Source organism: Choristoneura fumiferana, chromosome 22 (genome assembly GCF_025370935.1).
Source record: "Choristoneura fumiferana chromosome 22, NRCan_CFum_1, whole genome shotgun sequence".
NCBI lineage: Eukaryota > Metazoa > Arthropoda > Insecta > Lepidoptera > Tortricidae > Choristoneura > Choristoneura fumiferana.
In genome coordinates, this window is record NC_133493.1 from 339,726 (window position 1) to 358,921 (window position 19,196).

The 19,196-nt window shown below is 39.8% G+C and overlaps 1 protein-coding gene across 1 annotated transcript in view; it reads right to left on the reverse strand.

Annotated features, from left to right (window-relative positions):
* LOC141440447 (doublesex- and mab-3-related transcription factor A2-like) overlaps positions 1-14,519 on the reverse strand; it is a 251,496-nt gene extending 236,977 nt beyond the window's left edge. Inside the window, exons 1-3 of the mRNA XM_074104966.1 lie at positions 14,230-14,519; positions 10,744-10,884; positions 9,835-9,949 (exon numbers count right to left, since the gene is read on the reverse strand). Coding sequence (XP_073961067.1) covers positions 9,835-9,949; positions 10,744-10,884; positions 14,230-14,334 — 361 coding nt within the window. The 5' untranslated portion in view covers positions 14,335-14,519. The remainder of the gene's footprint in view (positions 1-9,834; positions 9,950-10,743; positions 10,885-14,229) is intronic.
* Positions 14,520-19,196: the final 4,677 nt, after the last annotated feature.

The window sequence follows — 19,196 nt, forward strand, 5'->3', positions numbered from 1 at the left end:
ATCCCAAGTAAGCTTCCACACAGCATCAACACTAACCTACCCAATAACAGAGCGCCCCAGAATTATTTAATAACGTCCACCCGTCACCTCGGCGAATAAGAAAGGAATCCACATGAGCTATAAGAGTTATACAAGAGTGATATAAAGCAATAAGCAGCGGCGGCTGCAATAGTAACCGCAATACAGCGTGCCGCCGCGTCCCGGCTCCCGGCGGCGGGCTGCGGCAGGAGCGAGAGCGGGTAAAGAATCAAGACGTTTATACTGCAAATAGGCTGCAAAGAGCTTCTTACTTGTCACATTTTACAAGCTTTTATTTAACTTGCAATGTTCATATGTGATATGTATACGTATGCATAGGTATGTACCTAGATTAGTATCACACGGTGGCTGCGACTACCGTCCTTTCTAAAAAAAATTTATTTTATTTTTTTATTTGACTGGATGGCAAACGAGCATGTAGGTCTCCTGATGGTAAGAGATCACCACCGCCCATAAACATCTGCAACACCAGGGGTATTGCAGATGCGTTGCCAACCTAGAGGCCTAAGATGGGATACCTCAAGTGCCAGTTATATCACCGGCTGTCTTACTCTCCACGCCGAAACACAACAGTGCAAGCACTGCTGCTTCACGGCAGGATTAGCGAGCGAGATGGTGGTAGCAATCCGGGCGGACCTTGCACAAGGTCCTACCACCAGTAAATAAACAGTGTTCTACCGTTGCTCGGACTAATCACTTGTCTCCAACCCGTACTCCTCTATAGATCAATATGTATGTAAGTAATATATACGTAGTATTTCGGAAAGACCATCAGAATGCGCCGCGCGCCGCAAGAAACTTGGAATTATAATGTTTGAGTTTTTCACAAGCAGCAATGAAATGTTTACAATAAAGGAAATGGTCACACCGCTGCTTTAAAAACGGTGACGGTAAGAAATCTTAGTGACGCATCGTATGCGCATCTCCACACAGCTGCTCAAATACGAAGACTTTACCGCGTCATCATGTCAGCCGAAAGACGTCCACTGCTGGACATAGGCCTCCCCCAAGGCTCTCCTTTTCGCATCCACCGCGATCTCGCAATCTTAACCAGGTCGTCGCTCCATCTTGTTGGAGGCCTACCGACAGCTCGTCTCCCGGTCCACGGACGCCATTCGAGAACCTTTTGCCCCATCGGCCATCAGTCCTGCGAGCAATGTGCCCCGCCCATTGCCACTTCAGTTTCGAGATTTTATTTTTATTTTTTTTTATTCGACTGGATGGCAAACGAACAAGTGGGTCTCCTGATGGTAAGAGATCACCACCGCCCATAAACATCTGCTACACCAGGGGTATTGCAGATGCGTTGCCAACCTAGAGGCCTAAGATGGGATACCTCAAGTGCCAGTAATTTCACCGGCTGTCTTACTCTCCACGCCGAAACACAACAGTGCAAGCACTGCTGTTTCACGGCAGGATTAGCGAGCAAGATGGTGGTAGCAATCCGGGCGGACCTTGCACAAGGTCCTACCACCTGCGATTCTTCGGGCTATGTCGGTAACCTTAGTTCTACTGCGGATATCATCATATCTGATTCTATCCCGCAGAGAAACCCCGAGCATAGCCCTCTCCATAGCCCTTTGAGTGACTTTGAGCTTCCTCATCAGGCCCATCGTTAGCGCCCACGTCTCAGATCCGTATGTCATCACTGGCAACACACCTGGTCAAAGACTTTTGACTTCAAACACTGCGGTAATTTGGATGAAAAGACACTGCGAAGCTTCCCGAACGCTGCCCAGCCGAGTCGGATTCGACGAGTGATTTTACCGCGTGCTCTCCACCAAAAGTCGTGACGTTTACGGCACGTTACTGCGATTTCGCACCGTTTGCGTGTTTTAAGCAGCGGTGTGAGCGGTGTGGGAAGCATGCAATAAAAACGGTGCGCATACGCTGCGTCACTGCGATTCAGTACCGTCGCTGTTTGTTAAGCAGTGGTGGGCCGCTCCTATTTGACGCGATAAAGAATCGGAACTGTGACAGTTGTCACGTCAGCAAGGGCAACATTCTGACTGAAAATAAATTAGTGATTCATAATCATGTAGTTATACATCGCGTGCTAATTTATTACTTTACTAGGAAAAGTCTTAATTTTTTATAAAGCAAATGAAAGTTGGTATATTTATTAAGGCTTTTACTAACTACCCTCAAAGGTTGTGGTAATAACAAAAATACACGAGTAATGAAAAGGTTCCGTTCGCAGAATGTCCCGTTCGTAGAAGCTTCCTATAGTAAAATAATAGAGTCAAAGAATATTCGTTCGACTAAATTAAAACCACTTTGTCAAACCGTTCGGCATAATTTTCTATGCAACAATCGTGTGTGTATAATAAACATACTCGTATAGTTTGGTAAGGTAACTTGTTTGCAAAATGTTAAATTTGAAAACTGACGAATCTTTTCGGTACTTAGTTCTAAGTCTAAATTATCTTTTTTGTGCAGCAATTCGTTTCTATGAGGGGTTTTTCTTAGGAAAATCATCTTAATGCTTTCATCACACGAAAATATGCGAAATGAGTCTTATGCAAAATGACTCGAATGCCAAGTAAATTTTATGCGAAGTAATTATTAGGCATCCGAGTTTGAATCTCACGGTAAGACGTTAGCGAGCCATGGAGTCGACATTAGCAACAAAATTCAAGTCGTATTCATACTCATACTCATTCTTAGTCATTTGTTTAAGTAGTGATTTTAATTTTATAATCAAGGACAAGAATGTTGACGAGTAGGTATATACTCATATTCACTGGTATATTATTATTATGCTAAAAAAGTTTGTGCAATACGTGATACTTGTTATACTAAGTGAATTTCGGGCAAACAAGATTATACTTGATTTGGATAGGTATTTAACTAAATGTCAACAAAAGAACGTCAATCGGTGTCTTAAATTATGAAATTCCCCCATTAAAATATATAAACATTTACATTTCTGTATTGAAATACACTAGTCTAGTTTGTATTACAATGACAGATAAGTAAAACGTTTAAAATCCTGGAATGTACCAAATCTGGCAGCTCAAGTTTGTTTACATTTAGTTAAATACCTAACTAAACCAATTATAAGTAGGTATGCAGATGAAGAGTACCCAGCATTATAATATTAGGTACTCAACAAAGCGGAAGCTTACAACTTGGCCCACTTGGCCCGCCCGTCGGAATGCGCCTGAGCGCTATGTGCCGTTAATGTGGTCACATTTTATGCGGCTATGCGACTCAATGTCGCTTTCTAACGCCCTCTAGCGCCATCAAATTCTAACGCTCCAGCTTATTGAAATGCAGACTATGTAAGGTCCGAGTGCTGGGCATTGTCCCAGTAATTGTCATCTTTGTTAAATTACTAGTGCGAAAGTGAGTATCTTTGTTTGTTCGTTACTACGCTTAAAGTCATCACCATAATCATCATCATCATCATCATCCCAGCATAGGCTGACGTAGGTATATAGATACGACCCAATGCTGGGCTCAGAATAAGAGGGCTTGGGCCGTAGCTCCTACGCGGGCCCAGTGCGGATTAGGAACTTCACACGTACCATTGAATTGCTTTGCTGGTTTGTGCAGGTTTCCTCACGATGTTTTCTTCACTGCCAAGCTCGCGGCTTACTTGATATCGCACACGAATCTCAAATAACGTAGAAGTGCAAGCCCGGGTTTGAACCCACGATCCTCTGCTTGAGAGGCCATAGGTCAAACTATTACGCTACCACCGCTTTAAAGTGACGCTTAAAATACGCATCATAATGAATTTTGGTATTGTTGATCATCATCATCATCAGCCAGAAGACGTCCACTGCTGAACAAAGGCCTCCCCCTTAGAACGCCACAATGAACGACAACTCGCCACTTGCATCCACCGGTTACCCGCAATTCTCTCCACCTGGTGGGAGGCCTGCGAACGCTTTGTCTTTAGTTCGTGGTCGCCACTCCAGGACTTTTCTCCCCCAACGGATCTGTTCTTCGAGCGATGTGGCTCGCGCATTGCTACTTCAACTTGCATATTTTTACAGCTATGTCGATGACTTTAGTTGTCACTTGTCAGTGGTATTGTGATGTAACTATCAAAATGTAAGACATGAGATTTTTGTTCTCACGGCAATTAGTAAAATCCCATATGTTTAACCCCCGACGCAAAAAGAGGGATGTTATAAGTTTGACCGCTATGTGTGTCTGTATGTCTGTGTGTGTATCTGTCTGTCTGTGGCACCGTAGCTCTTAAACGGGTGGACCGGTTTGAATGCGTTTTTTTAATCGAACTCAGGTTTTCTAGCGATGGTTCTTAGATATGTTTTATCAAAATCGTTTAGCCGTTTTTGAGGTACTGAACTTTGAAGTGACAAAGTCGGGGGTTTTCCGACTTTTTTGGTTAGGTTATTATTCTATTGCCACCCACCCATGGCTCCCACGAGCAAAGCAGTCGGTGAAGTACTGTAATTCCTTACAAAGTAGCTACAAAGCAAACTGCTATTCGCCCCCGGGCGTGCCTTAACGTGTTATTTCTATTGACATAGAGAAATAAGTACATAAACGCAAATTAAAGCTCAAAGAACGCTGTCGCGAATCAACGGCCGTATGTAAGGCGCGCGAGCACTGCGACTGAAGCGCCAGCGAAGCTATAATAACCTTACCAACTCAGAAAACTCAAACATACATAGTCGAACTGAAAAGTCAAACTTTAATGCTACTATAATGTCATGTTGACATCCCATACTTTTGTCAAGGAAATCACAGTAAAATTGATTATCATAATAACACTGCAAAGTTCAATATCTCAAAAACGGCTAAACCGATTTTGATAAAACATGTCTAAAAACCATCGCTAAAAAATCTGCTTTAAAACAAAAAAACCGCATTCAAATCGGTCCACCCGTTTAAGAGCTATGGCGCCACAGACAGACACATAGCGGTTAAACTTATAACACCCCTTTTTTGCGTTGCGGGTTAAAAAATACGTTACGTTATTGGGTTAAATTAGGTTATTTTATATAACAACAGCCTAGCTGCAGCTGTGTTTATTCATTAGGTACTAAAAGTGTGGCTGTTCGCGGAAAACGGCAACAGAAGAACATTCAAAAGAACGAGAGGCTAAACGCAATTAACTGAGTGAGTTGCAGCCAAGGAGTTAGCGCGGCTAGACACGGCATGGCTCGGGGGCTACTTAGAAATTCGAAAATCGAAGTTCGCGTCGTACCGTCCCTCTCACTCATATTAAATATAAGCATCTGCGGGACGGCATGATATAGGACCTATCAATCGGACGAGAATTGCCAGCCATACGAAGCAATTGATTGTCACGATCATCGCTGCCATAAAAGGAACAATTCATGATTGCACGGGTTTTTGTTGCGTTTTCCGAGGTCGTCTTCGATCAAGTAGATCGTTGACAATATTGACGGCTCCGGCGTCTTACGTCAAAGTCGTAAAATGTCCAGTGTCGAAATTGCGTCCACATCGTAAGAGGTCCATGTCTTACATCGTCTAAGTCGTGCCACGTCCAAGTCTCGGGTGGTCCAAATCGCGAAATGTCAAAGTAGTAAAATGTCAATCTTTACTAATGTCTATGTCTCGGACGGTCCAAATCGCGAAATGTCAAAGTAGTAAAATGTCCAATCTTTACTAATATCTGTCTCGGACGGTCCTAACCGTGGAATTTTTAAGTATTAAAAACCGGCCAAGAGCGTGTCGGACACGCCCAAGATAGGGTTCCGTAGCCATTACGAAAAAAAATCAAGTAATATTATGTGCGTTATATTATAACACAATTAAAAGACTTACTACAGTCTTAAAATCTATTACCAGAAAAAGATTTTCCATATTTTTGCATATTTTTTGGACAAACGGGTTACAAGATAGAGGGGGCTCACAATTTTTGCTACTTTGGGAGCGATTATTTCCGTAAATCTTCACTTAATCAAAAAAGTTTTTGAGAAACCTTATTATCTTTTTTAAAGAGCTGTCGAACTATGTGCCACACGTTGATGCGAGTTAAAAAAAATTTTTTTTTCAATTTCACATGTAGGTACCCGGCCAATTTGCGTAGGAGTAATAAAATTTTAAATCTGGACCGCACACACAGCCAGCCATGCAATTGATTGAATGATTGCCATGCCGATCCAAAAAAACTTCCCATTATTCCTTCCGATTTAGATAAATTTCGGTATACAAAGTTGGGTTTACTTTATTGTTAAAAAATTTCGTACTATGTACTATTAATATCAATTTACAACCTGGCATTTAACTACCTGGTTATGTTACGATCTGGACATTCTACTACTTGGTTATTTTACGACCTTGACATTCTACTACATGGTTATTTTACGACCTTGACGTTCTACTATCTGGTTATTTTACGATCTTGACATTGTACTACCTGGACTTTCTACGAACTGGGCACCTGGACATTTTACGACTTTGACGTAAGACGCCGGAGCCATATTGACATACACTATCAATCGGTCGTATCGATCGGTTTGTAACGACATTTTGTAAATATGGATCTTACCATGTATGGAGTCCATATTATGACCCACAGACGTTACAAAAAATGATACGATCCATCTGTCCAGTTTATCTTCATCATCATCATCCCAGCCTATATACGTCCCACTGCTGGGCACAGGCCTCCTCTCAGATCAAGAGGGCTTGGGCCATAGTTCCCACGCGGGCCCAGTGCGGATTGGGGACTTCGCACGCACCATTGAATCGCTTCGCAGGTTTGTGCAGGTTTCCTCACGATGTTTTCCTTCACCGCAAAGCTCAAGGTAAATTCAATTCGAGTCAATTTATCTTAAATGCACACTAAACAATCTAATTGAATATGTATTACTTGTGAGATACATTGTGTTTTCATGCGATGGCCAAGTCAATCTTTTTATTTAAAACATAAAAGATTTTTTTTCAAATTGATATGATCAAATAAGACGTTTTTAGGTTAGCTAATTTCGTAGTAAATAACTTAAAACAGACGGACCCTTAAGTAGGGACTGAATAAATTAACAGACTTGGTATTACATGGATCTCACAATTTTGAACTGAGTTGCGAGACTTGGTTTTTATTACAAGTTATGTTTTTTTATTGGCAATTGTTTTGTCACTTCTAGGCTGTGTATAGGCGGTGGGTGTTTATGTTTAATTAGAAATGGCGGCGACTCACGGCACACAGTATCAAGTGAAGAGACGGCGCTGCGACTACCGTGGAGTCGATATTTTTTTATGATATTGTAAACTAGCTCCGCAAAAAGAAAAGTAAGTATCATTGACTTAAAATTTTACACTCATCACGTCTGATCGAAAGTAAGTACACATAAAATTAAATATGCGTATGATAACTCTGGTTCTGTAACAGCTTATTCCCTCTAACATTGGTTCCTACATTGTATCTGTTCGAAAACAATAGGATTAAATTTCTTATTTTGTTTGTACCTATATTTGTATATAGTAGGTGTATTTTATGTTAGGATTCTTTTATAGATTTGTGTACGAGTATTATATTATTTAAAGCAATGTATTGTAATTTTGAACATGAAACTACCGTGAGACTCACTCATATTAAATGATATTGTAACGGACAGTGACAGGGACGTATTGCGGCAGCCACCGGGTCACGTTCGCGTGCTCCTGAGAAGAAGGGCTACGAAATAACCCGAAACATGTCGAGCTAAACTCGGTTTAAGACGTGAGTTATCCGTTACAATGTATTGTAGCTTCCACTATCTATTTTAATTTTAAAACTCACTTTTTGTCTGTCCCTGACTGAATGCTCCTCTCATCCACTCAATGGTTGACTGGCAGAGATCCCTTAAAGGGATAAGTTCGCCTTTGTACATATATTTCATTGCTTGTCATCTGTGTTTGTTTACTTATTTTGTACAATAAAGAGTTTACATTCATACATACATAAATTTAGTGTACTTTTTTTTTTTTTTTTTTTTTATTCGACTGGACGGCAAACGAGCAAGTGGGTCTCCTGATAGTAAGAGATCACCACCGCCCATAAACATCTGCAACGCCAGGGGTATTACAGATGCGTTGCCAACCTAGAGGCCTAAGATGGAATACCTCAGGTGCCAGTAATTTCACCGGCTGTCTTACTCTCCACGCCGAAACACAACAGTGCAAGCACTGCTGCTTCACGGCAGGATTAGCGAGCAAGATGGTGGTAGCAAGTACATTGAGTTTGAAACGTTTCTTTGTGATTCATCTTTTTTTCTCATATAACAGCGACTCCACGCCTTTTGCTGTGCATCGCGCTACAATATCAACCGCGGCTTTACACTTTCCACCTCGTACACACTTTTTCACCATCTCTCCTTCGTGTGTACGCTTTTTCTGTGGCCCATAAGCGTTTGGTTAGAGTGGCAACACTGTTTGCCCCTTAATTGGCGCCACGTTTACCTTATAATTGAGGGTTTGTTTTTAACTGGTATATTTTAAACTGTAAATAAATAAGTGGCTGGAGGCATTTGTAAACTTTGTGTGAATTTATAGTGTTGTAATGTTGAAGCGCATGAACTTCGAAGTTTGATTTCACGATTTCAAGTGAAAATAGTTTGAAGGATTTATAAAGTAGGTACCATCAGCCAAATAAGTGGTCTGTCAATTTTTAAACAAGTCCCTATCAAATGAATATGTCGCTAAAGTTAAACTTTCAAGTTGACAGACACGTCTATTGGCATTATTGTTTTATGGCATGATGACATGCAAACGATTATCAACTTTAGGGTGATAGACCACATGTTTGGCTGATGGTACAGATTGAAGATGAAGTGAATGTTGCCAAAATGTTATTGTGCTGAAACACATTGTTGTATATTAATTAAGCCCGAATTTAATCATGTCTATTATAGGTAAGTAGGAGTAAAATAAAATCCATATTACTACATTTCTTTAAAATGTAACTAATGAAATGATTATTATATTTTTTTTGGAGTTTAACCCTAAAACAGAGGATACCAAGTGAAGCTGAGGTATACGTAGAGCAGGATTAATATCGCCTTAGACAATAAGCAGCAGTCGAGAGTAAGGTTTCAATTTCCAGTAACTAAACTTGACATAGGCACAACAGGACCTTAGCAAACACAAAGGCATCTCAATGTCACAGTAAACATCGAAGAAGCGAAGTTGGTGAAGTGAACGGAAACCAACCCATCAGTGGGCGGAAACGAGTCTGTCTCTACCTCACACGTCATGAGTTTGACGTGGAGCCCGAACTATTTGGTACGTGGACGACATTGCTATAGGTACCGATACAGGGAGGTTCGAGAGACGTGAGCAAGACCAACCATACCGGGTCCAATTAGTTAAGGCTAGTATATCGTTTATTACAAAGATAAACGTTATTTTTTATCCGACTGCGAAGAACACTTCTAGAATTTTTGAGTGTCACGATATAATGGGTCCCGACTGTTGAACTCAGCTACTTAGCAAAGTTCTAGCCCACTAGAGTTTTTGATTTTTTAAATTTATTGTTTTATTTTAATGTTAAAAACACAAAGTATTAAATTATTTACGGGTTTTATTTGGGGGGTTGCCACCAAGGTAGCCTGCATGTTACGACACTGTTTACGAGCAAGTGTGATGTGAATTGTTAAAAAAATCTCAATATGTTTTGCCTGAATATGATAGGTATGATATGTTTTGACGAATGCTGTTGCAGGCCTGTTCCATGGCTGGTGCATGAGCGGGGGTCATAACTTATAATTTACATTTATTAAAATGTCTTGTTCATGTACTGTTGGCATGTCGAATAAATAAATTAATATATTTTTAATCAAATAGCTATGGCGGATGAGCAAGACTTACCAGGCGAGTCGTCAGGCATGTCATAGTGGTGCGGCGCTGGCGGCTGTCCTGTGTATAGCAGGTTCAACTCCCGCGCCTCGTTTTCTTCCTGCGCTTGCTGCCGCCGTAGCGCCACCTAGCGACAGGAAATTAAGGCTGCAATAGGATGCGGTGCTCCGTCGTTTTAAGGTAGCGAGTTTTGCGCTTACTTAGCTTGAGTCTATGGTAAACGCGCTTACTTAGCTCAAGTCCACGGTAAGCGCGCTTACTTTGCCCGAGTCTACGGTACTTAAGCGCGCTTAATTAGCCTGATTCTTTGGTAAGCGCGCATACTTAAGTCTACGGTCAGCGCCCTTACTTATATTAGCTTGAGTCTATGGCAAGCAATAAGCGCACTAAGTAAGCTCGAGACTATGGCAAGCGCGCTTTCTTAGCTTGAGTCTACGGAAAGCACGCTTACTATGCTTAAGTCTACGATAAGCGCGCTTAATTATCTTCAGTCTATGGTAATGCGCTTACTTAGTTTGAGTCTATGATAAGCGAGCTTAGGCACTTGTCCCACCGCCGACGATGAGCGAGAAGCGAGCAGAGCGAGTAACTAGAAACGAGTGGGCGAGCACGACGGGCGATTACTCGCTCCACTCGCTCGAGCCGGGCGGCCGCCAAGCTAACAGGGCTGAGCGAGTATCGCTGAGCTAGTTTTATAGCCCAGCGAGTTTTATAGCTCTTGTCGCTACGACAAAAGATGTAAGAGCGAGTTATCGCCGGCAGTGTGAACCGCCAGCGATCAACTATTAATATATATGTCTCTTTTACTCACACATGATCTTATATCTTTTGTTCGTTTCTTGAGCGAGAAAATAGTCGATAGCCAATCGTTTCCTCGCCGGCGGTGAGACAACTGCCTTTCTTATCTCGAGTCCCGCTCACCTGGGCCGCCATGACGCGCTGCCGCTCGGCGATGAGCGTGCACTTGGCGCACACGCAATCGCGCCAGCGGCAGTACCGCTTGTGTCCCTTCAGCGCCGACACGACGCCGTGGTTGCGGCAGCGCGCGCACTTCGGCGTCCGCTGCGGGAAAGACAACTGCGTTGCATAAAACATAGAGTCCGTTCGCACTGACTGCTCACTTCACTTCACACCTCATTTCCTTGAAAGAAGTAATCCGAAAAGTCACTACATTCTATGCACACTTACACCAATCTAGACACGCGGTAGTGTGTCAAGCCAAGTTCAAGCTAACAGAACTGGCGAGCAGCACCGGGTGTAATTTTACCCGAACCGTTTGGAGCCACTTTTGACCAATTTCAATTTGCCTCGGGTACACCATTAGAAATAAAGTGTCCAAAGTCCCCATTGATCCTATGAGTGCTTAAAAAGGTATTCAGGGTCAAAGGTAAAAATTTGAGGTTATTTGTCATTTTTTCGAAAACGGTAAGTTTTATCAAAAAGTAGCCTAAATTATAGGTCTTAAAATTATCAACAAGAATGATTCTTATAATTTTTTTTCTAAGAATTACCATTCCTGAGATATCACGATTCTACAAGTTGAAGGAGTCACGTTCTGTATGATAGCACATTTATGCCACGTAAGTAATACGCACCCACACCTACAGGTGACTGTTAATTTCTATTCCATGGATCAAAATGTAGTAGTTTTCGAGTTATTGGGTACTTTTAATGTAACTTACAGTTAAAAAAAAAACAAATAGCCGAACTGCGAGCACAAACTAGCTTTCAAACCAGAGGAGTTTCGAAATTCCAACCCTGCAAAGTCCCAATCTATAAAGGGCATACAGTAACCCGATACTTTAATAACATTAACGATATTATACAAGTAACAAGCGACTGAACGTGTCATTACCGCATTGTAACACTTCATTACCTCTTCCATTACACCCCTAGTGTCGATTACATTACAATTGTAATTGATTACAATTGTAATTATGTCACAATGTTTGCCGGAAGCGCGGAGCTGTTATTTTGTATTTTCAATGGTACTTGAGTAAGAGCTTAGGGTGTTTGTTAGAAGTGTGAATGAAATGGCGTAATTAAGTATTGTGTTTCAATATCCTACTAATATTATAAATGCGAAAGTTTGTAAGTCTGTTTGTATACCATATCAAATCTAAACCGCTGAACTGATTTAGATTAAATTCGGTAAACAGATAGTTTGAGTCCCGGAAAATTGCAAAGTTCCCACTGTATAACGAGGATCAGTTATTTAAGCATTCAAAGGTCAAATAAACTAGAGGCTTTGTGATATTTTTTATTATTATATATTTTTTACTTTCCCACAGTGGTTTCTCCATTTTGAAAATCTTCAATGACTGAATCAACAAATAATCAAATCGTATTAAAAAGTGTTTTCTTGTTCTAATCTTTACAATGGGTCTCGATCTTTTTCCGAAATTTTACATGCGATAATGTATCGTTTTCTATAATAATATAAGTAATGATTTATTTCTAAAACAGTATTTTCTTAAAAAAACATATCAAACTGACTTAACATACTCTACTGCGTTCTAAACATGACATTTCCAAAAATACTCTTAGAACAGAACGTTCTATGTATTTTATGGCAAATGTTGGCGGCAAGTGAAATTATGACAAATTAAATTATGGGAAACTTCGACAGAGTACTCAATTAATTTTAGCTATCTGTTAAATACTTTTTGGCCACATCTAAATCAAAGATTCCTACCGCAGCGAACAAAAGAGCTGATGATCTTGAAACGGCTGAACCGATTTTGATAAAACATGTCTAAGATCCATCGCTAAAAACCCAGCTTTCAAATAAATAAAAACCGCATTCAAATCGGTCCACCCGTTTAAGAGCTACGGTGCCACAGACAGACACACAGACACACATAGCGGTCAAACTTATAACACCCCTCTTTTTGCGTCGGGGGTTAATAACACGGTTTATAGTTGACTCAGATTGCAAGCCCGCCGAAGTATTTGATGTTTTAACTTTTATCTCATCAACTATTTGAAACAAAACTGTCTTGTCACATGACATTAGGGACTTATTAAAATAAAATACACGGATCACTCTTGTTTTAATAGTCAAGGTATGCGCAACGTGTTTCAAACCAACGCGTGGTCATTATCAAGGACAGCGCGAACCGAAAGCCAACCGCAAGACCTGATACCTATTTTCACGGGACTGGGATCAAATCTAGAAATCTCAAACGCTAGGATAAGAGACACGAAAGTCGCACATATCTTATATGCAAACGTTAGTAAAATCTTTGATGTAATTTTTGGAAATTCCCATGAGAATTTGGTAAAATCCCGGAATGTAAATTCAACAGGATCTAATGGTTTATACGTGCGAAGCTAGGTTCCAAAAACCATTACTACAACAACACTAGTTTCAAAATCTCCAGCCGTCGCTTGCGTTCCGTCGGCGGCGGTGTTGCATATTTGACAGTTGACATTAAAGTTGTCGGTGCTCATTTTGTGCTATTTAGTTATTTGACGCTTTGACAAGTGCTAGCTGAAAACTATGTACTATGTAATTAATGAATGATATTTAGCTAAGTAGGAAAGGGATCTTTAACTAAAAAAGTTAAAACAAAAAAAATATCTTAAAACATTCTTCATATTTAATCTGTTGTTTAAAATAAATAAAAAAAAAACATTTATTGCCCATAGAAACACATTTAAATCTTAAGAGACCTGGTAAAAAACAACTTTTGTTGATTAATATTATGGACTCTACATTTTTTTGTTTTCAAATAATTATTATTCAAAAAAAAATGTCTTATACAAGTGTACCAACCTAAGTATTTCATTAAAAGACAATAAAAATTGGAAATTGATGATTATGTAAGTAATTTCATGTGAATCAATATTTTGATCAAAACTGTCAAATAAAACTAATACTATAATAATAAGGGTCAAGCGATTCCATTAAATCAATAAATAAACAAAACACCTCTAACCCCAACCCTAACTAACTTACAGTATCTCGGACCGATATTGAATAAACTTGAAGTCTCTTAATTTTGGTTTCACTATTATTTTAATTGTTAGTCTGTCCTTATTTTAAAAGCAGATTTTAGGCTAAGTACTCTTAGTGTGTCAATTTGTGTTATGTATAGTCAAGTGCAAAAATAAGTTTCAATTCGAACCACTCAAAAATATGTTACTACGGCCTTATTGCGTCCGAATAAGAGTCTGTGGTACTTATTTTTGAAACTTTGAATATGTTAATATTTTTACACTTGACTGTACCTATTAATTTGCAACATTGACCCAATTTAGGGAATCTCATACTCATATTTGAAATAGTTAAATTATAACTAAAAAGCCTATGAACCCAAGGAGTTTGATTTAGGATTTAAATTAAAAAGTGTACAGTATCTCTTTTCAAAGCAGTCAAAGGACTCTACATTCGCACAAATTTACCTGATATCTCTCCGAAGCTCTCAAGAAGAAGGGAGGCAGAGCGGCCAGCACGGGGTGCTGCACCAGCTGAGACACGTCCACGCCGTTGGGCAGCGACATCTCCATCACACGAACAAACAGACAAACAGACAAAAAAAAAACACGGTACTACACTCAAAACGCTACCATCCGAAACATCGCAACACTTTAAAAAGAAAAAAGTCCGTTGAATTGATACACTTCGAATCTCGAATTGCGTTCGATTTTTAAATTCAGAACGCGCAACAGTTAAGGCGCGCTCTCCGCCGCGAGTGTTGCCAACACTGTTGCTTCATTTTGGGCGAACAAACTGACAGAGTGGCGAGAGAGGGACGGAGCGAGCAGCGACACACTGTCTCCACCGTAGCGGCGTCCCTCTCCCACTATAGTGTTAACTGTATATGTTGTATCATCCGGTTATATAAAATGTAGACAGATGAGAGCGCCGCGCACGCCAATGGGCGGCCGGGGCGGGGTTGCGCCGCGCGCCTATTGGCGTTTACGAATGCTGAAACTTAATTTATAAAGGTGACTTTTTTGAGAACCCGTTTTTGTATTACCGGACAAAGCTCCATTGAATGAGGCACAAAAAAACAATTATGTTTGTTATTCGCGTCGAGGATTCCGCTCCTTTAATATTTATTGTAGAGGTTTTTGTTTAATTGTTTAGACAGTGTGGTTTTATGCGGTGAATGGGGCAGACTGCCAGACTGTGTTTGTGCTTAGATTATCCCGCGATACTGTTCACCGTCTATACTATCTCTCTTGTATGCATATCGGTACATCAACTCGAATACTCACATTAAATCTCAATTTAATATTTAAAACTGTCAACTCTATTTAACCTAGAGCATTTTGACATGAGAATATAATAGCATTATGAACTAACTTTCATTGTTAAATCACAATGTTCTATCTCATGTTTGATCACAACACAGAAATAATAATCAAAGTTTGTACTTTTAGTAGTCTATTCTATGGCTAAAATGTACCTATCTTTCCATTAAAGCTCTGGCTCTCTTGCCATTAAAGCCTATACTTTTTCATATTTTCATAGATTACATTCACTTTGTTTTAGTTAGACGAAACTACAAAAAAATAGGTAAGTTTTGTAAAAAAATACAAGTTTTTTCGCTGACTGTAGTTACTTTTTGTTGCCTGTGCGTGCAATATTATATTACTCACCACGAGGTACACCAAATTTCAAGCCAATCCGATCACTAGAAATGGGTTATACCTACCTATTCGACCAAGATTTGACCCAAATAACAGAGCAAGTTAAACATAAGCTTGTTATAATTTTTGACATTAGTTCTGTCACACACACTAAGTGCAATAAAAATGTGATACTGGCCTTATTTTTCTTTTTTATTCCATAGACAACTCGGAAGTAACGGATATTTCATTCCAAATTCAAATTCGCACCGAACGTCGGAGGTGCGTTCAAATTGAAATATTTCAATTTACTTGTCGACGGAATTCGATTTAAATTACAATGAGGCGCGGGGCGCGCGGGGAGGGAGGCGGTATAATTATTAATGTATAAAACGAATTGAATATCTGCGCGATTGTAAGTCGATCGCGTACAGGGTGCTACGAATTGAGATGTTTTTCGTATTGAAGTGAGAAATAGACAAAAGTTATTATTAAAACAAATTTACAGGTCACTCTTTGTGTTAATAGTCGAGGTATGCCCGACATGCGTCAAGCCTTTTTGTGGCCTTCTCAAAGTGCACTTGAACGAAAAGCCTGCAAGGTTCTTAGAAAATATTTTGTAAAGGGTAGAACTAAAGCGTTGGTAAAAGATTTCACGAAGATAGCTACTCGTCGGTTAAGCTGCATTTAAATTTATCTCTCGCAGGCTGAAATTTTGGAGGGGGTCACTAATAATAATACATCGCGGCAAGGGGCAATTTTTATTTATTTATTTTGTACCTAAACTATTACAAGGTTTTTAAATTTGACGTGTACGATTTTGGGGGGGTCATGTCCCCTTTGACCCCCTTTCCGACCGCGCCTGATCTGTCGTGTTGTGGTTGTTGTGAATGCGGCTATAAGGTGTTGATCCCGCTATGCAATCAGCCCGGCCTTGGGGTAGAGTAAGAGGAGCGGTCGCTCGAGCAGCCACATGGCAAGGGGCGCCATTTTCCAGTTTCCAGTGCAATAGTAGATTATTGTCGTGGCCTGGAAGTAGCCAATTGCTGGCTGAGTATGAGTATTAAACGGACGAGCTTGCGAGTCCGTTTAACTAATACGAAGCCAGCAATTGCTATTCCAGCCGAGACTAATATAAAGCTTTTCTCAAAAATGATGAATAATTCTGAAATTGACTTAACTTTTTCTCAAAATATATCATAACATTTAATTTTATTCCAATTATTTTTCTTACGCTTTCCCGCCTTTTTTCATTAAAAATAAACTGCAGGTGTATTTTTCCATCGAAAACACCACAAGCTGTTTCAGAATAACTGATACTGCCCATTGGATTTGGCTGTATACGACTAGTGCCAACATTTCCATGGCCTTTTTAACTTTTTAAAAAAATTGTGACTGATTGCAGGCGCGCTAATTTATTATTGTCGAGCTAGAGCGCCAGCAATCTTTTTAACTTTTTAATTTTTCGCTGACCATAAACTATGCACTTCACCTTCTGATATGTAAAGAATAATGTCAACTTTTACTGACATTTTTGAGAAAAATTTAATTACGATGGCGCCTTTTGGGACGCACGGCAGTGGTGTAGAACTGTAAACAATATCGCTCTACCTTCAAGCAAGGGCTAGAGCGGGCGCTGTGTGCAATGTTTCAAACAATTGAGTCAGACTAGTTTCAGACTTTACTTTGCGGATTTACATATCAGTGAACCACAATAATTTGCCTCGCATCTTCGCTACAAATCGTGCCCAACTACGTATGTGAGACACATAATAATTAAGTATTTATTAGTTGTAAGGTACATTGTTACCATTAAATTATGGGCCTTTGTAATAATTCATTGTGTTGCCAACAATAATATGACACTTTCAAAAGCCAACAGTAACAAACACAAGCAAGATTAAAAAGTAGGATACAATAACTAAAATAGTAGGTATGGTGGCTTAAATTTAATAAAGAAATTTTGACTTGACTATAGTAGATTATTGTCGTGACCGGAAGTAGGCAATTGCTGGCTGAGTATGAGTATTAAACGGACGAGCTTGCGAGTCCGTTTAACTAATCACGAAGCCAGCAATTGCTATTCCAGCCGAGACTAATATAAAGCTTTTCTCAAAAATGGTGAATAATTCTGAAATAGAATAAACTTTTTCTCAAAATATATTGTAAATTTAATTTTATTCCAATATTTTCTTATGCTTTCCCGCCTTTTTTCATTAAAAAAAAACTGCAGGTGTATTTTTCCACCGAACACACAAGCTATTTCAGACCATGTAGAAAAAGTCCGGAGTTCCAACAAAATATCTGATACCGCCATTAGACTTGGCTGTATGTATACGACTTGTGCCAATTTGCATGGCCTTTTTAACTTTAAAAAAATGTGACTGATTGCAGGCGCGCTAATTCATTATTGTCGAGCTAGCGCGCCTGCAATCGTTTAACTTTTAATTTTTCGCTGACCATAAACTATCACTCACCTTCTGATATGTAAAGAATAATGTCAACTTTTACGGTCATTTTTGAAAAAACTACTTAACTTGTACTAGAAACGTTCCAAATAATTTTAAATATGGAACGGGAGCAGCCTGTAGCGCGCAGGTGGCGCGGGCGGGCGCGGGGGGAGCCGTAAATGAGAATTCCACAGCGGAACGATCAATTCGTGAAACATCCACATTTCGCAAACGTCTCAACTTGGCCTAGGGCTGGGACAAGCTCGCCGTGACTGTCGATTGTTTATCGATAGCAGTGTTTGTCAACCCTTTTCAAGACGCGACCGCCTTAGTATGCAGACGGGGTGATTCGGGAGACGTGTTTCAACATCCATTTATTAAATTTATTTGACGGATAAATGTGAGGCGTCTCTGTTTATTTTGTTCGATTAGACAGAGATGGCATCATATTGATCCGTCAAATAAAATTAATCAATAGGTGGTGAAACAGCCCCTTACTCTACTATTTTACAAAAACTCAAGTTTTACATTTTGAATTTACTGTTTTGATATTTTTAAATAATTTTCTTGTATAATCGTCAAAAAGCACTTGTGTTCATATTCTGTTGGATGAACGATTATGTGCTCTTCATGCAACGTGATAGATGTGTACCTACCTAATATAAAGTTTTTTTCTTTTCCCGCAATAATTACGCGTTCAGTTACGTGGGTGCACACTCACCGGGGTTCAGCTGAAAACCAGCGCTGCAGCTCTGGTTACAGGGCTACGGCACATGCTGGGCTGAGTCCTTTTGGCATCACACTACAGCACAACGTCTCTAATTTTTCCCTCTTCTCCTATTTATGTGTTTACTGTGTTTTTGTTATGATGTAGTGTGTTTTTGTTGTCAATAAATGTTCTGAGTTTGTGTTAATGATGAAAAGGATAATGTAATTTTTAGGTACCTACCCCTACAGGATTTTTTGTTAAATCCCGCAATTTCCACTCAACTGCCAGCTTCACGCCAGCTAGTTTTTAATAAAGAATAACCTAACCAACAAAAAGTTGGAAAACTCCCGACTTTATCACTTCAAGTTTAATATCCGATTTTGATGAAATATGTCTAAGAACTATCGCTAGAAAACTCTTTTAAATAAAAAAAAAAACACATTCAAATCGATCCACCCGCTTAACAGCTACGGTGCCACAGACAGACACACAGACACACATAGCGGTTAAACTTATAACACCCTCTTTTTGCGACGGGGGTTACAAAGAATGAAAGGACGAGAGAAACATTTGTTCGTGATTATAAGGTTTTTTTTGGAAAGAGGAAAAAGGAAAGAGACAAATTTTCACGAAAT